At 35.7% G+C, this 19,428-nt stretch overlaps 1 protein-coding gene across 1 annotated transcript in view; it reads left to right on the top strand.

The window, feature by feature from the left end:
- Positions 1-11,659, top strand: part of VPS13C (vacuolar protein sorting 13 homolog C) — a 185,227-nt gene extending 173,568 nt beyond the window's left edge. The window contains exons 82-85 of the mRNA XM_036734600.1: positions 1,413-1,501; positions 7,208-7,331; positions 7,728-7,811; positions 9,573-11,659. Coding sequence (XP_036590495.1) covers positions 1,413-1,501; positions 7,208-7,331; positions 7,728-7,811; positions 9,573-9,662 — 387 coding nt within the window. The 3' untranslated portion in view covers positions 9,663-11,659. The remainder of the gene's footprint in view (positions 1-1,412; positions 1,502-7,207; positions 7,332-7,727; positions 7,812-9,572) is intronic.
- Positions 11,660-19,428: the final 7,769 nt, after the last annotated feature.

Here is a 19,428-nt window from a genome sequence, read left to right as displayed (position 1 = left end):
TCACATTGGCCTGTGGAATTTCTTAAAACAGAAAAGAAACTACTTTCTGTTTTGAATACAATGTCACATACTTTAAAATTATACTTAAAAGTTTTCTTGTTAAGCTAAACTACCAATCTAAAAGTTGGACTAGTAAGCTAATATTTATGTCTACAAGATAGAAATTGTTAGAATTTAATATATATTGTGATTTGAATGTAACATATATATTAAATTTGTATTTCAAAGCTGAAATTCAGATCTAGATAATTACCATAACTTCTCCAGTTAGAAAAATTAGCACAAATGTAAAATGATTTTATCTAAGAGTTGGTATTTAAGTGAATTTCTAACACAGACTACTGATCTGACAATTATTCCCCAATTTGAGACCCATTCTGAAAATTAAGACTTCACTTTCTCTATGAAAATGGATTTCCCTTCTTCCTGGCTGGAGTTTTGGATTACCTGAGAATGAGCTTGGACCAGGCATCTGAAGAATTGAAATTTAGAAAATGACATAAGAACAGAATAACTTTGTGCCTGTTTATATAATGTGTTTCTATGACATTTAACCTGTGCTACTTGTGTACAAATTGTTAAACTGTTATTTGCTAGTTAACAACAAATTCTCTGTATTTTGAAGCCAGTCACTTCACATTATTTTCATAATACACATGGAAATACTGATTAATAATCTCAGTGGTAACTTGATTATTGAAATGTCCAGTATGTCAGTTTTTAATGTGACTGTGCACATACTACATGTAACAGTGACTTTGAAAGAGCCTAGTAGAATATGTTTCTAGTGTATTTATTGTATCTGTCTGGATTGCCTTATGTTTATATTTGTTATAGCAAAATATTATGGTAACTGTTTTAAAATGTTAGAAATTCTGTGTTCTTATTAATATTGTCATTGTACTTTTTGTCTGAAATAAAACTGAGCAGGTAAATATAATCCTGCCTATGTATAATTACAAATGTATCTGTTATTATATACTTAGAGTAAAGTAATGGTATATATTGCCTTTTTGCAGTACAAGGGGAAATCATCCCCATATACAGCCATTTCCCTGTTGTTTGTAAATATAATGCTATAGTGCTTCCTTTTCATACGTTTGGTATTTTGTAATTTGGGTTTAATTAACAGTTTGATCATTTATTAAAGCTGAACAAAATGTATTTTAACTGAAATGTTGCTAGTATGCCTTTAATAATATTTATCTGTATAGGCAATAAGGGAAATTGATTGGAGAAGGGCATGGGAGGAATTTTTTTTCTAGCTTCCTATGCCAATATTAGAAATTCAGATTCTACTTGTAGGAACTGATGTTTCAGATCTCTCACCGTAATGAGTGAATCTACTTTTCAGTATTGGTGATGACTATGAACATGTGCTTCCAGTGCTTGAGTCTTTTTTTCTTTTTCAGAATCACATAAAAAAACTGGACAATGAAACCTACCAGTACCACTGTGCCATTCCTGGATGCAAAAAGGCAAATCTTGTGGTTACAAATAGGTAAAATGGCATTTTTCAAATAAAACTTAACGTGTATATAAAAAAGAGAATTTTGGAAGGATAACTGTTTGCCTGAGTGAACTTTAAAATTTAAATAAATTAAAATATAAATGAACCAATAATTAATAAAATTAAAATATTAAACGATGATTGTTTCAAATTAAATTTATAATTGATTTAATTAATAATCGTCACTTTTAGAGATCATTTAACCCAACCTCTCAATTGTACTGAAAAAAAAATTGAAGTTTAGACAAGTTGGATGATTTATCCAAGGTATCACAACTAATCAGTGGTAGAACTGGTTCTGAAACCTAGGTCTCTTAACTTTCAGCATTCATAAAGAGAGTGGTTATAGTATCACATTTAAATGTAAGATTATGTTTAGAGTACCTGATGTTCTCTTTTACAGGCTAGTTCTTTTTCTTTTTATTTGTGCCCTAGAGTCTATTAAATCTTTGTGAGACAGAGTTCTATTTTTCTGAAATAATTGTACAGAAATATTCCTTTCTTTTTCTCCTTGGGATTAGTCCCAGTATCCAACTTTGAGGATTCTTTCTAAATACTGTCTTTCAAGTTTTCTAGATAATATAGTTCTATAGGCTTAAAGTAGAATAGATATAGAAGGCAAAGTTTGCATTAGATTCCATCTACCACTTTTGATGAATACTTGGTGAGGACTTCTAAACTTATCTGATGTTTCTTAGGTTCATTTTATCCACCACTCTTTTAGTGATTCTTGCATTCTTCCATATTTGTACCATTGAGGGTTCACATCAAGCACCACTTCCTGTACAAGGCATTTCTTGAACTCCTCAATTGTTACCATGCCTTCTAACTCCTAGAATTACTTTGTAGTTCCTTTCTATTTGTTTTTCCGTGTCTGTGATATTTTGCTCTATTAGAAGTAAGCTCCTTGAAGGCAGGGTCTATTTTTTTCTTTCCATAAAAGTACAAAGCCTGGAACATACAATAGGCCTTTAATAAATGACCATTTAGTTGAAGAGAATTGACAAATGCCTTGACACATTCTCCTCGGTGGGTTGAAAAATTAATAGAAATCATCATTTTCTTTCAAATTACAGCTTCAGAGGAATTTCCTACTTTTTACATTTTTATTTTTTATTTGTATAGTTTTGTCTAAAAAAACCCCTTTAAATAAACAAAAAAGATCCATATTAACTGTAAAGACTATTATTTAGACGAGTTTTTTTTAAAAGTGTCTAAGCTAACAAAAACATCTTGTTTGTTTCTTTGCCCCTTTTAAAACATCATCTGTTTTGTTAGGGAATTATGGTCAGCATACATATTAGTTTTAGTCTGCTTTTTTTTTCTGAATCACTTTATATGTCTTTCCGTATTTCTTTATCTTTAAATAGATTATAGCTCGTGTTCATATAGCACTTTGTGGTGTGTGAAGCACTTTCACATGTTACCTCATTCTGTCCTCATACAATGACCCTGTGAGATTGGTGCTGTTATCATCCTTATTTAGGCACAGAGAGATAAAGTGGCTTACCTACTGTCACACAGCTAGTGTCTGAGGTGGGATTGAACTTGTCTGCCTCTGAGTTCTAATCACTATCCATTGCACCGCCTGCCTGCTTATGATATATTTTATATTTATCATTTCATATGGCACAATATTCCATTAGGTTTATGTGACACAACCATCATGGGTATCACCTTTTTTTATTCCATGAATTCTCTTGATATTCTTGACCTTTTGTTCTTCCAGATGAATTTTGTTACTATTTCTTCTAGCTCTATGAAATAATGCTTTGGTAATTTGAGTGGTATGACACATGAACAAGTAAATTACTTTAGGTAGAATTGTCATTTTTATTATATTGGCTCAGCCTACCCATGAGCAACTAATATTTTTCCAGTTGTTTGATCTGTCTTTATTTGTGTGAAAAGTATTTTGTAGTTGTGTTCGTACAGTTCCTGGGTGTGTCCTGCTACATAGAATCCCAAGTATTTTATATTGTCTGCAGTTATTTTAAATGGAATTTCTCTTTCTCCTTTTGCTGGGTTTTGTTGGTAATATATAGAAATGCTGATGCTTTATTTTATATTCTGCAACTATGCTAAAGTTATTCATTGTTTCAACTAGTTTCTTTAGTTGATTCTCTAGGATTCTCTAAGATGCCATCATATCATCTGCAAAGAATGATAGTTTTGTTTCCTCATTGCCTATACTTACTCCTTCAATTTCTTTGTCTTGTCTTATTGCTATAGCTAGCATCTCTAGTATAATATTGAATCATAATGATGATAATAAACACCTTTTATCTCACTGAGTAGGCTTCTAATTTATCTCTATTACAGATAATCTTTGCTCGGGGTTTTAGGTAGATGCTGCCTATCATTTTAAAAGGGTAGCACAGTAGATAGAGTTCCCAGCATGAAGTCAGGAAGATCTGAGTCGGGAAGTTCAAAGTGAGTTCAAATTCAGCCTCAGATACTTACTAGCTGTGTAACCCTGAGCAAGTCACTTTTTCCTTCAGTTTTTTTTTATCTATAAAATGAGCTGGAGAAAGGAATGGCAAACCATTTTGATATCTTTGCCAAGAAAACCCCAAATGGGATCATGAGGATCCAGACATGACTGAAATGACTAAACAACAACAAAAGTCATTTTAATAAAAGCTCATTAATTCCTATAGTTTATAAGTTTTTTTATTACATTCATTTTTAAAAAAGTTTGGGGTTCCACATTCTCTTCTTTCCTCTGGTACCCCCCTCCAGTCCATTGAGAGGCAAAAATGTGATGCCCATTATACATGTGAAATCATGCAAAACATTCATATGTTAGTCATTTTGCAAGAAAAGTAAAGGAAGTGAAAACAATGTGCTCCAGTCTGCGTGCAGAGTTCATCAGTTCTCTATCTTGAGATGGATAGCATTTTTCACCATGAATCTTTTGATTGGAGGAGCTAAATCTTTTACAGTTGATCATCATTACAATATTGCTGTTACCGTGTACAATGTTGTTTTGGTTCTGCTCCCTTCATTTGTCTCCCCAGGTTGTTTTTTTTTTTAAACCATTCTGCTCTTCATTTCTTTTAGCACAGTAGTATTCCATCACAATTATATACCATAACTTGGTCAGCCATTTCTCAACTGGTGAACATTCCCTCTGTTTCCAATTCTTTGCAGACACATAAAGAACTATTCTAAATATTTTTAAAACATGAGTCCTTTCCTTTTTTCTTTCATATCTTTGGGATATGGACTTAGTAGTGGTATTGCTGAGTCAAAGGGTATGCATAGTTTTATAGCACTTTGGGCATAGTTCCAAATTGTTCTGTCATATTAGCCTTTATAGGTGTGAGGTGGTACCTCAGAGTTGTTTTAATTTTTATTTACATTTAACTTACATTTCTCTAATTTAATTTAACTGCATTTCTCTAATAATTAGTGACTCAAAATTTTTTTCCATATAATTATTGATAGCGTTGATTTCTTTTTTTTTTGAAAACTGCCTGTTCGTATACTTTGACCATTTATCAATTAGGGAATGGCTCCTATTTTTATAAATTTGGTTTAGTTCCCTATATATTTGAAAAATGAGGCCTTTTTTTAATCATAGAAACTTACTTTAAAAACACTCTTCCCCTTCTCCCGCCCCCTGCTTCTTGCTTTCCTTCTAGTTTTGGTTATATTAGTTTTGTTTGTACAAAGACTTTTTATTTTCATATAATCAAAATTATTTATTATACCTTTGGTGATCTTCTTTATCTCTTGTTTGGTCAGAAACTCTTCTTTTATTCATAGATTTTACAGGCAATTTTTTCATACTTCCTTAGTTTGATTATAATATCACCCTTTATGTTTAAAGCATGTGCCTATTTTGACCTTATCTTGATATATGGTGTGAGATGTTGGTTGATGTTTAGTTTCTGCCAGACTTTTCAAAGTTTCCCCAAACGTTTCTGTCAGATAGGGAGTTTTTGCCCCACAAGCTTGGATTTGGGGGTTTATCAAACACTAGATTGTTACAGTCATTTGCTTCTGTATATTGTGTACCTAACCTTTTCCATTGACCCACCACTCTGTTTCTTAGCCAGTACCATATTGTTTTGATGATTACCTCTTTGTAGTATACAAAGTACTTTAGTACTTCTGGGCCACCTTCCTTCACATTTTTTTTCATTGATTATTGTTTTTATTATTGATGTGGTCAGATATTCTTATAGTTTTGCTAATAATGAACCAGCCCTGCATTCCTTGTACAAGTTCCACCAGGTCATGTACCAGTATATCTTTTGATATATCACTGTAGTCCTCTTGCTAGTATTTTATTTAAAATTTTTGTATCAGTATCATTAGGAAAATTGGTCTGTAGTTTTCTTTCACTGTTTTTGCTCTCCCTGGTTTCGGTATTGAAATTATATTTATGTCATAGAAGGAATTTGTAAGATTCCTTCTTTACCTATTTTTTTTTCAAATAGATTATGTAGTATTAGAATTAATTATTTTTTAAATGCTTGATAGAATTTGATAGGTGGTGCAGTGGTTAGAGCACCAAGCCTGGAAGACCTAAGTTCTCTGCCCTGAGACTGTGACCTAAAAGTAGGTATGGGCAGTGGAGTAGCCAAATAGTGCCTGGTCCTGTGCCCAGTGCTAGTACAGGCATTTTCTCAAATCTCCTTCTGACCAGCTGCCCTATTCCCTGACCCTTCTCTGGGCTGAGAGTTCCTAGTACCGCTGTTGCTGCTATCACAGCCACCCGCAAGGCCACAACTGGTGTGGCATCTGCATGCAGTCTAGGCCAGGGGCTGGAGGCCAGTGTTGCAGATCTCTGCTTCTGACCTCCTAAGTTTTCTTGGGCTGGAAAACTATCTCATCTCAACCTTTTTTGGTTATGCTGTTCCACAATTCAATTTGAGTTGTTGTTTTAAAGTTATTTGGAGGGGAATATTGGAAGAGCTGAGCTTTAGTGCTTCCTCTGCTCTGCCATCCTGGCTTCATCTCTTGCTGTACGATCTTGAGCAAGTCCCCTAACCTTTCTGGGCTTCAGTTTCTTCATCTATAAAATGAGGATGGTTGGCTCTGTGTGTGTGTGATCCTGTGTATGTCTCCGAAAGCAATTAATTGGAACTATATAATGAGGAGCCAGTAGACTTACTCCTTAAGTGCACTGTTATGTCTTTATTTCTGCTTTCTATTTTATGTCTTGTTGTAGTAACCGTTAAGGCATCAAAATCTGAACATGGGCTATAAATAAACCCTTTGACATTTAACGTCTGTGACATCTTACATGTTCTTTCTTGACAAGCAGATATACTGCTTCATAAATGAATACTGTTAGGAAACAGGTAAAGCATTTTCTGAGGTTTCTGCCTATCTGGTTTCTCTAGCCAGAGTACGGCCATTGTGTCATATTTACATATTCTTCGGCATAAGGCAGTTGTAACTGGAAACTCCTTCTGTGTCAAACGATATACCTGTTCATTTTTGTGTAGCTTCATGAAATATTACACCTTTCCAAATCTTACAGAAGTGGCAGGGGGTAAACTTTGAAAGTGTTAGGTTGTTTTTAATCTTAGTTTCCTAAACCAATATGCATATCATTTTTCTTTAATCTGAATTGCAATATACACTTTACTAGGCAGTGATCCGTTAAGCATACTGTTTTTCAACATAGCTTTTGTGTGGAGAAGATTAACTCTGTTAATCATTTTTTCTACTTATGAATAGGCGAGTGCTCTTTGTAAAGGAAGTAGAGATCCTAGGCCACATGTCTGTAGAATGGCAGCACCCATTTGAAGATTTTGTGTTACCTCCAAGTGTTGAGAAAAATCTTCTACAAATCTCAGTTAAGGTAAGGTAGCAATCTAATGGGGGGAGGAGACAGTACATAAAATGAAGCTGAAAAGTGGGTGAGGGGAGGGGGAAAGGTACCTGGTGTGGGGGGTGAGTTGGAGAATTCCAGAGAAGCTGGTGGAAGAAACTACTGGGCTTCCTCTTTAAGAAGAGGCCCCAGAGCTGATGGCCTCCAGTCATAGGGTCTAGCCAGGGGATCAAGGGTGCTGGTGAGAAGTGAGGACCAGAAAGATTCAATCTTGCAGAGTAATGAAATTTCCATTGATGAGCGTCCTGGGGAATGAAGGCGTAATAGAAAGGAGAGTTGGCATTTAAGCACCTAAAAACCGTGGCATGTTTTTTGTTTTGTTGTGCCTAGCCAGACCTGTTTTTGTTCTCTCTTCTTTTGAAACAGGATCACGGGTTGTTTCACAAAAAGGACAATGTCAATCAAGCTTTTTTACGAAAAGTTGATCTTCAAGATCCAACGATAGCAATGGTAAATCATTTAAAGATTTTGTAAGTGAAAAATAAAGAGAAGAGATCTATTAGTATTGGCCAGTTAGTGACTGGTATTCTTTCAATATGCAGGGACAGTAATCCTTTCAGTTAGAATTTTGGTAGGTAAATTCAGAATCATCTTGCATGGCTTTTTGCTAACTAGACTTGGAACTCAGCAGGAGGCAGAGGTTCCAAGGGTGCAGGGAAGGTGCCCTTTGCCATTCCTCCACTTTCTATCTGGCCTGCCAGTTTAGACTCTGATTTCCAGCAGTATTGCTTGGGGACGAGTTATTGGAGGTTTGCTTCAGCCTCTACGGTGCTCGTCATTTGTACTATAATTATTGATGGGAGTGCTGAGCGTCACCATCAGACAATTAAAAATGTTTGTCATGTTAATGTATGACCGTGTCCTGAGTATTATATGGGAACCCAAAGTCGTTTAAGACAAAGTTCCTGTCCTTCAAGTAACTTAAAATTTGGTCTTGAGAGGACAGGTGAAAAGCATAGAATGGGGAAAATGCTAGTCTGAGGATTCTCTACATCTCTTTGTCTCTGTCTTCATCATCTCAGCCTGTTAACAGGGGCCCAGATTTTATGATTGCCATGGTAACGTTGACTAATTTGAAGAACAAGGTTCTATGTTAAAAGAGCAATGTTACATATGGAAAGGAGCATATCTTAAAACTTTATGTAAATTACATCTTGATCTCCACATATTTAAATGGTATTTAAAGATCAGAAGATTATAAGTCAGGATTTTTTTTTGTCCATAAATTAACATTTTCTTGGGTGGAATTGAGACCTACCTCTTTAAAGAAAGGGGTGTATTCTGTTTCTACTGTAACAAATTCTGACAAGCATGAGAGATAGATGTAATGAAAAGCAATATAAACTGATAGTTCTGATAGTTGAGAACAAGCCCTTCTTCACTGCTGATTGCAGAAATGACATTCTGGTTTGGTTGCCAACATTATCTCTAAGTAAAGGTGGAGAAAAAAAAGAAATAACTCATGAAAGTGGCATAGTGTGGGATCTTTGTTTTATTTTCTCACCATCCACTTCCTTTGCTCTGATTCATATGCTGCTAAGTGATACCCTAGAAGTCATAAAACAGTGCTTCCTTGGTCCACTACAGAGTTACATAATCTCAGCTGGGCCCCCACTGTCAGAAAGCAATCCCTCTCTTCCTCTCTAATCAATTCCCTATCCCATTCACCACAGCAGCTTTTCTTTCCTCAAGCCTCCCACAGGCTCCTCTTTCCCTCTTTCAGCTGAAGATGTCACCTCGTACTTTGTTGAAACACTGAGGCTGCATACCACAAGCTCACTCTTTTCCCTTTCTCCTCATCTCACATGCCCCTGAGATGATATTCCCACGATATTCTTTATTCTATTCTCTGATGAAGAGGTGGCCATTTCCCCAGCCAAGGCTGCTCCTCTACACATAACCTTAATCTATCTCCTCTACAATTGCTCCCTGACAGTATTCTCTCTCTCCTTCTAATTTCTCCCTATTTACTCATTACTCGCTAAAAACAAGCCCAAGTCCCCCCTCTCCTTAAAAAACTTTCACTAGATCCTACCATACTATTGCCCTTTGGAGTATAAATATCTATGCGGTAGGTGAAAGTTAGTTGAAACTTTATCAGATATAACATAGCCAATTTCTCCCGTTTATTCTCTTCTCCTTTACTTCCTCCAAACTTTATTTCTACAATTTAATGATTATTTTTCTAATTCATAATATTCTATTTTACAGAGAGCATGTAATGCCATTGATGACGCCCAATCAAAAAGACTACAGCAAAAACTAGTGAAGCAATCATCGCTGAAATTAGTTAGGCAGTAAATGTTACCTTAATTACTCTACCAGATACGGGCGGATACTATTCTTCTATTCTATGATCATCTTGTTGGAAATCAGTTAGATGTCATGGCTGTCTTGTAGAGCAGTCAGAACTTTCATCATGTTCTAGAAGAATGTAACCAAGATAATCTTTCATTTAAGAAACCTATTGACCTGAACTTGCCACATTATTCTTTTTTTTTCTCAAGTGCTAAATTAATTTTTTAAGCAGTTGCATGATATATACATATGCATGTGTGTGTGTATATATATATATATATGCACATATATAATGTACTTTTTTATTGAGTAGCACACTACCTCTAGATGAGTCTGTTACTTTAAAATTTTTCAAATTTGGAGTGGGAAGAATGAATTAACAAAGAACTAAAGGCCTGGTTGTAAATTTTAATCCTGAGACATGAGGAAGAGAACTTTATAAATGATCATTGGTTCTTTAGTGGTTTTTAAGCAACAGATAAATGTTTGACACTCATAAGTTTTATTTAGCCATTCTAAATAACTAAATTTGAGATAAATTTCAAGTAAATCATGTAATTGTGAACAAAAAATCTATGAAATAAAAAAAATGAAAAATTCCTAATGAAATCACATTTTTACTCATGTTTTTTCTTTGATATCCTTTTTTCCCTCTTCATATTATAATATGATGGGTTTGGGATAAATTGCAACATTAAATTCTTCAGTGGTCTGCATATCTTATGTGTATACCTGTATACCTTATAACATATCCATGTTGAGTAAAATTCATACACTGAGGAAAACTGTATGCCTGTCCCAGAAAAAGTGATTTGTCAGAAGTTGTAGGTATTGGTATTTGAAAATATTGCACTGTAATTTGTTTTAGGGCTTAGTGGTATGAAATGTTTTTTTATACATTGAATGTTTAGCAGTATCCCAAAGAGTATCATTTAAACATTATAAAGGATTTTAAGGCAGTCAGAAAAAATGAACATTTAATTATCACATGTGACCAGAAATATTTTTGAAGTGCTGATTAAAAGGAACAATTAAATCCCTACAATTCATATGTATAAGTTAAAAACAAACCCAACTGGCAACAGATTATTGAAGGAAAAGTATCCTTTGAAGAAGTGATCTTCTCAATACAACATTCTTTTATTTAAGCTTGATCTGGCTAAAGTTCACTGTTAATGCACTGTCTATTAAACTTTCACAAAAAAGTAATTTAATTGGAATAAAATTATTGCATTTTAAAGAGTTTATCATCATCTCTCTCAAAATAATGAAATAAAATTGAAATTTGGTTCAGTAATGCACAAAATTAAATATTGTTTCATTTTTTGTTTACATAACGAGTGGAGATCTGAAATTTAACATTGTGCTATCACCAGGTAGGTTTTACATGGATCACTTCTCTAGTACTAGTATGTCCTTAAAAATTGAGGTTAACCACTCTTTATTTCTAAAACAGAGAACAGTCGGTATCTTTATTTTATGTTACTGTATATGCCTTTTGGTCATCATTTTTTTTTTCCTGTTAAGAAAATCATCATTTATAAAAATTGCATCTTTGAACAAATTTCTGTACTAATGAATAGTGATAGTTTTTAAAAAGGCATAAAGAAACATTGAAAAAAAGTCTGCTACCATTTTTTTCTTTAAAACTTTCTTAATCATGACTTTGAGATACCATATTATTTTATCCGTAGGAAAATCATATTTCTTAAGAATAGCTCATTTTTGAGCCATTGAACATTAGTTCAATTTATTGGTTTATTCTAATATAACATGGCTATCATATTAAAACTATGCAAACGTCCGGTTTGAAATTCCTCAAACCAACATTCTTGCTTTAAATATTTAAGTGTTTCTAAGTTTTATTATAAAACTGTTTTTGAGTTAATCCTCCATTTCATCATTGATCAGAATGGTTTGTTTTGCTTTTTTGTGTATGTTACATTGACTGTCAGTGACTGCATGTAAGCTTTTCAAAGAAATAAAACACTTGATGCATTTGCTGGTGATGTCATTTATAGATGTGGCTTAGTCCAATCTAAAAGCGTCTATTAATTCCTCACTGTATGCAAGGCCCTATTCTAGGTGCCCAGGACACAAGGACAAAATAATAAATGTCCCCTGCCTTCATGCAGCTCACATTCTACTGAGATGAACTAAATAGTTTTGTCTGATGTTGAGCTTCAGTAGACATTCATCATGAGTCAATTGTTTCATCCTTCTTCTTTCTGCTCATATCCTTAAGTTTAACCGCATCTCTTCCTTTTTAAAAATATTGAATTTTATTTTCAAACAGAAAGAGCCTTTTCACCCTCCCACAACACCCATACACACACTTTGAAGAAAGCAAGAGAAACAAAGCTTCCATTATAAGCGTGTGTAGTCAAATCAGAAGTTTTGCATTGGCTGTGTCTTTTTTTTTTTTAGTGTCAATCTGCATTCTTGAGTCTATCACTTCTCTTTCAAGAAGTGGGCAGCATGTTTCATCATGAGTCCTCAGGAATTGTGGTTACTCATTTGGTCAATCACAGTTCCCAAGTTGTTTGTTTTGTTTTGTTTTTAAATGTTTTGTTGTAACCATCTGAGTTCCACCTTCCCAGCTCTTCTCTACCCCTCATTGAGAACATAAGAAAAACAAAACCTGTTACACACATATATATTATTCAGAACAAATTTCCACATTGACCATATCCTAAAAAATATTTGTCTCAATCTTGGAGGTGGAGATAGTATGTTTCATCATTTGTCCCTTGGAATCCTGGTTGGTCATTATGCCAATAAGAATTCAGCACAGTAGTGTTCCATCACATTTACACACAGCAGCTTATTTATTCATTCCTTCATGGGGACCCTCCCTCAGATTCTCATCCTTTGCCACCTCAAAAAGAGCTATCAATATTTTTGTATATGCTTAGAGTTTGTTTTGCTTAGGACTTATCCTTCCCTTAATCTGTCCTCCCTATCATTCCCCCTTCCTCCTACTTCCCTTTCTCTCCTTTTTCCTTGCTAAGTGAATTATGTTTCTGTACCCAGCTGTGTGTGTGTTCCTTCTTTTGACCAGTTTATATGAAAGTGTGGTTCTAGTGTCAGCCATTCCCCACACCCCCTCCTCATTTATATAGACACCTGCTTATGCACCCATAAGATAATTTTCCCTAATCTTTCTTTCCCTCCCCAAGTCCCACCCCCTTCCTAGTCTATTCCTCTTTCCCTCTCTGTTCTTAAGAAACGACAGAAACATTTACTGACCTTATCTAATTAAATTTATTCTATGAACCTTAATGATGTTAGGAATCAGTGGGTACACATATATCCCCATGTTTGAATGTAAGTAATCAACTCTTTAGTCTTCTATCACTTCTCACCATTATTATTCAACATTATACTAGAGAGGCTAGCTCTGGCAATAAGACACTAAGAAGGAATAAATGTAGGCAATGAGGAAACAAAATTCATTCTCTAGATGATACGATGGCATTGTAGTGAACCCTAAAGAATCAACTACATGGGTACTACACAGTTGAAACCATGAACAAAAGCTAAGTTGCAGAATATAAAATAAACCCCACATAAATCATCAGCACTTCTACATACTACTAACAAAACCCAGCAAAAAGAGATAGAGAAATTCCATTTAAAATAACTGCAGACAGTATAAAATAATTGGGAGTCTATGTACCAGGACATACCCAGGAACTGTATATGAACCCAATTACAATACACTTTTCACACAAAGACAGATGTAAGCAACTGGAAAAATATTAATTGCTCACAGGTAGGCTGAGCCAATGTAATAAAAATTACAATTCTACCTAAAGTAATTAACTTATTCAGTGCCATACCAATCTACTATAGCATTTTATATCTCTTTTCACTTCTGTTTTATACTTCAAAGTTTCTCTAGTCCTCTGGCCTCTTTATCAGGAATGCTTGGAAATCATCTATTTCATTAAAGGTATATTGTTTCTCCTATGGCATTAATACTCTTGCTGGTTAAGTTATTCTTGGCTGTAAGCCCATATCTTTTGACTTCTGGAACATCATCCCAAATTCTCTGCCTTTTTGTAGTGGTGATGCTAAACCATTGATTGTAGCTCCTCAGTACTTGAATTCTTTCTTTCTGGATGCTTACAATATTTTTTCTTTGACCTTATGTAAACAAAAATAAAACTTTCAAATTTTGTACATTACTGAACCAAAGTTCAATTGACCTGGGAACTCTAGAGGTTTGGTTTTGGGTTTTCTTTCAGGAGATGATTGGTGGATTCTTTCAATTTCCACTTTGCTCTTTGGGTCTAAGGGATGTGGGCAGTTTTCAGATTTTTTGAAATATAATATCTAGTCTTTTTTTTTATCATGGTCAGAAAGTTCAATGATCCTTAAATTTTTATCCTCAATCTGTTTTCCAGATCAGTGTTACTGGTTTTTTTCCTGGGAGACTGTATCAACAATGTTGCTAGCAGCTGTTGTGGGGGTGAAACACCAACAACACCAGCATACAGGAGGGCTGCTAGCACAGATTCTTTGATCTGCTTTTCTAAGGAAAGCAACTTTAAGGGGTTAACAATCTTACTTTAATTAAACATACATATACCACTCAGTTTAAGGGGAAAAGCCAGCACCTTGAGCTTTAAAGAGAATACAAACAGAAATTACAAGCAGAAAATACATAAACAGAGCAAATGGTACAAATCAGTCTATCCATAGCAATACATACATAGTTACCAGAGAGAGAAGCAACATCTGGGTTTTTTAAAGGTGGGAGTGGGGGGAGGCTGCTTCAACAGCTACCCAGAGTCTTGTCACCAACACTTTCAATGAGTGCGCCCCCCAAAGACAAAACACTAACCTCTAAGTATATATGCACTTCTTCAGGGTCAGAGACATCACAACCCATGTGAATTAGGCCTTCCTTGACTTAAGCAGGTTATCAAAAAACCTCTATTCAATCAAAGATTCCTTAGTGCTGAGAAGCATTCCAAACCAAAGACAAAAAGTCCACTTTGCTTGCTATTACATTTGAAAGCCAAGACTCATCAAAGGTACTTGATTACCTCAGTGCTGAGAAGCACTCCAAAACAAAAAACAAAAGGGTTCCCACTTTACCTGTCTCATTCAAACAGAGGCAAGACTCATTAAAGGCATTTGATGACCTTGGCATTCCAAAAGAGAACAGCAAAAAAGTCCCAGCCTAATAACCATAACAGAGGTATCTTACATTTTCTTCCATTTTTTTCAGCCTTTTGACTTTGTTTTAATATTTCTTGTTAACTTACAGAGTCATTGGCTTCTATTTGGTCCATTCTGATTTTTAGTTAATTTGTTGCTTGGACAAGGTTTTGTACCTCTTGTACCAAGTTGTTAATACCCTTTCCAATTCTTTCTTCCAATTCTTTCTCATTTCTTTTCCAATTTTTTCCTCAAGTATTCATTCCATTTGTAAAAAACATTTTAACTCTTGCCTACAGGAATTTTAGCTGAGTTTCTACTCAAGCTGTGTTTTTCTCTGAGGCAATATCTATATCTATCTATCTATAGTAGTTATTCTTTTCTGTGCTTGTGTCTTGAGTATCTGCCACTATAGTACCTCATTATGGTGGGGTTCTTTTTTTTTTCTTTGCCCATTCTTCAAGCCCACTTTCTGACTTTGGACTTGATGTTAAAGCTGGGCTTTGTGGCACTTCTGGAGGGAAGGTCTGGGCTGGTCCCACTGCTTCTTTCTTGGGGTATTGAGTGCTGTATGATACTGGGGGTCTTAGGGACAGGCTGGGGCCCTGTAAGCTTTGTGGGTGATCTAGGGCAAAGTCTAAATGCTCCCTCCTTAGTCTGAGCTCTCAAGTTCCTGACCTGAGTTTCTGAACAAGAGTGGACTGCTGTGGGACTCAGCCCCTATCACCCAACTGGAAAATTTCTTTGTCTTATAATGGCAGAATTGTAGGCTCCCCTTTGGCCTGGGACTTCTGCCCTTGTTACTTCTCTACAGGCTGGAAGTGTGGCCCTGCTGTGCACCTGAGGTCTGAGCCACAGGGCTGCTGCTGCTGCTGCTACTGAACTTCCTCCTTTCTCACTACACTGCCCAGCATCTCCTCCCTACCTAGGAATGCCACTTTGAATGGGTACGTCACCTCACTCTGCCCAGGATCTGCCACCAGGAACATGGTAGTGGGAGACAAAATTTGGCAGAAGGCACCTGTTTCCATCTCAGTACCCCAGTGTAGGTCTGATGGTGCCCTGTTATGGGTCTGGGAACTCCTCTTACCTACAGTCTCTCCCTGGGCACAGAAGTAACTCTGCATGCAACATGCTCCTGGCTTGACCCAGGCTTCCCAGATACCTGAGCTAGACAAAGGACTCACTATTACCTTTTCTGTTTTTCTCCACTAGGATTCAGTCTGGTGCATTTTCTAGGTATATTAGGGACAGTTTGTGGAGAAGAGCTCAACTACATTGCTTCCTTTCCCTCTCCCATTGTGGTTTTTGTCTCCTCTAGCCATACCTCTTCCAACTCTTAACAGCAAGAAATCAAAGTGTTAGGAAGAAATAGATGGTAGATGGTAGCTTTTCATATTGCAGATATTGAGATATGTCCCCACCAGACTGATACAGGCTTCCCCCACCTCCCCTACCCCAAATGCTCTAGAAACCCAGGTAAACAAGGAATCACCTCTCTCCTCTCTTTATCCACCTACTAGGGAGCAATAATCCTGGGTCTGATAGGTAGTTCTTTTTAATATCCCATCTCTGCCTGTCATTTACTGGCCAGTGACTTAACCTCTCAGAGCTTCAGAAAACATACGGTAAAGGAAAGGCCATATGTGTGGTTCAAATCCTGGACCTGCCACTTCTGCCTTTGTGAACTTAAGTCGTTTAATCTCTAAGTTATCCTCCTTGTAAAAGGAAGGAATTGGACAAAATCACCTCTCCAGTACCTTCTAGCTCCAAATGCTATTATTCCTCTTCCCTAAAAGGAGGCTAATACTTGAACTATGTGCCTGCCATGGTGATTCATAGATGAGTACTTGTTAAACCATAAAGTACAGTATAATCATTATTAATAGTAGCAGTAATAATAATATTACCATTAACAACAGAGTTGCCACAGCTTCTAGATCCTGGAAAACAACCTAGCAAGATAGTAGAAAAGGGAAGCTACCCCCTTCTTTGCCCTTAGAAAAGCCTTTTGTTTAATTGCTCTCATACCCAGATATCGAGTGTTTGCCTTAACAGTTTGGAAATTGACTTATCTCCTCAAGTTACTTATAAAACTTAGTTAAACCCCCTTAATTAGTACTCCATGCCTTAGCAAAGAACCTGCTTGTATTTTCCTTTAAAATACTCTAAAAGTCCTCAATTTGGTAAAGGTTTTCTGAATCTTAGAAAAGTCACCAATGCTGTGTATGTTACAGGAAAATAACACCAAGAACAGGGCGGTTTTTCTCTCTATTCTCCAATCTATGCCAATGTTTATTTTACAGTTATGCCAGCAGATAGTTGTTTTGATAAAATGTTCAAAGTAATTGATGTCTACATATAGTCCACTGGAATGTTGCCACATCATTATACATAATCAAATTTTATGACAGCTCTGAGGAGAAAACAGTTTTAGAAATGATGATTTTCAGCTTCCGTATAATGACTAAGCAAATTCATCTGTTGGTGGATGTTTTAAAATTGACCTCTAGTGGAGCATAATTAGAACATGGCCATTGTGTGGATTCATTTTGCTTGACTATATTTGTTACATGGGACTTTTTTCTTTTATTTTTGAATGGAAAGGGAGTTTGGGGAGAAGAAGTTAGTAATAATGATGGGGGGTGGGGCGGGAAGAGCCATTGAAACATTTTTAATAAAGCATATGTGGAAGAGAACAAAAGAAAGTTCAGATGGAATCACAGACAAGCAGGACAGTTTTGAAAGTAATGTGTTGCATTTGTTATGTACATTTTTAAAAATGCAAGTGATTTGAAATATAAATTCTTCAAATACAGTCTTTGCTTGTGTTTTGCTGTGTATGTGGATGTGCTCTTTTTGGTGTTTCAGAATAAAAAACACAATTTTTTTAAACTAAAAGAGAAGGAGTAAGACTTAAAACAACACAACAGGGAATTCTCAAGTTATTTATCCAATCTCCTTTTAAATCCTGTTCCCACTAGTCTTTTGCTGTGTCTTTCTAAGACAGAGATGCTGATGGAAGAACTCTATAGTTTATCTCTGCAACTACATATTCTAGATTGAAAAATAATCATTCTTCATTCTTTTAATTTTTCTTGTGCAAATTGTTAAACCAGACTTTTGAGAGGCTATGCAGGCTTTGTAATGTTGTTATGGTTTGATACAGTGAACACAAAAGCATTTATGATGGGAATATCTGAAGGTCCTCACAATTTACTGGATCCCTCTTCAACTTGACTCTGTGCTGTATCTCCTTCATGACCTTGACAGACCTCTTTAGGGAACATTTGTCTCTCATATGAGGAGGCTCACTTGATATTAATTATTAAAGGGCTTCAAACAAGGTTATTTTTTTTTGTTCCATCTTTCATTAATTCTCATATAATTTTGTCATTCAGGCAAGATACTTTGATGGTGGAGGGCCTTTAAGGCAGCATTCAGCTCTTCTGAATAAAATGTTGGATTTTAAAAATTATCGTAAAGTAAATCCAAATGTTGTTGCTCTATTCTCCTTGATACTAACATGAGTTTGTTAGGAAAATCCTTACAGATTTTTTTTCTGTCTTTCATCTATTTGTTGTCTTCCAGTTTCATGCTTAAGTGTTCTCTGGATGACTGTTCAATTGAGTCTGTCACCAATTTTCTTTAAACTTGTTCCTTCCAATTCTTTTTGTTGTTTTATTAGGCAATATTGCCTATATTCTTCCACCAGTCTTTTGTTTTTTGTTGTCTTTTTTTTAATCCAATTTTTTTTCAGTTCTAGATTCTCACCTACACATCCTACCCATTAAGAAGATAAGAAATAAAAAAGTCCATTACAAATATGAAATCATGCAAAACCAATGTCCATATTAGCCACATTCTGAAAAGGGGCATGGGGTAAGAAAAACTGAGAAAAAACAAATCATACCCCAATCTGTACTCTGAGTCCCTCAGTTCTGTTCAATTGTTACTTGTTACTACTGGTGGATAGCATTTCTTATCATGAATCCTATGGAACTGTGGTGGGTGATTGTATGGATCAGTTACTAAATCATTCAGAGTTGATTATCTTTACAATATTGTTTCAATGTAACTTGTTTTCCCTGTTCTGCACCCATCACTTTGCATCAGTTCATATAAGTTTTCTTAGGTTTTTCTGAAACTGGCCCCTTTATCATTTCTTATAAGACAAGAGTATTCTATCACAACCATGTACTACAACTTGTTCAGCTATTCTCCAATTGATGAGCACTGTGACCCAGAACTAGATGATGGGATAACAGCTGCCAGATGACACCTGTTCCTGGTCCTACTACTAATACAGGAGTCCCCTGATGTTTCTTTCTGCCCAGGTGTTCATCACTCTTACTACCCTTGGGTGCTAATTTTTAAGAAATTGTTTTTATGATTGGGTTCTTTTTCTTGTTGTTTTTTGCTCATTTTCTCAACCTATTTCTTGATTCTGAACATTATGTTAGAGTTGGCCTCTGTTCACCTGGGTGGTTGGGGTGGTCACTGTTCCAACCTAAGGCTTTTTTGCCTTGCTGTTTTCACAGCTAGTTCTGGCGGGGTGGGGTCTGTAAATTTTCGGTGCTTCAAAGTGATATGATCTAGG

The sequence above is a fragment of the Trichosurus vulpecula genome, chromosome 8, assembly GCF_011100635.1.
Source record: "Trichosurus vulpecula isolate mTriVul1 chromosome 8, mTriVul1.pri, whole genome shotgun sequence".
In the NCBI taxonomy this organism is placed as follows: Eukaryota; Metazoa; Chordata; class Mammalia; order Diprotodontia; family Phalangeridae; genus Trichosurus; species Trichosurus vulpecula.
Note: the sequence above shows the minus strand (reverse complement) of the source record. Positions and strands in the feature narration are given on the sequence as shown.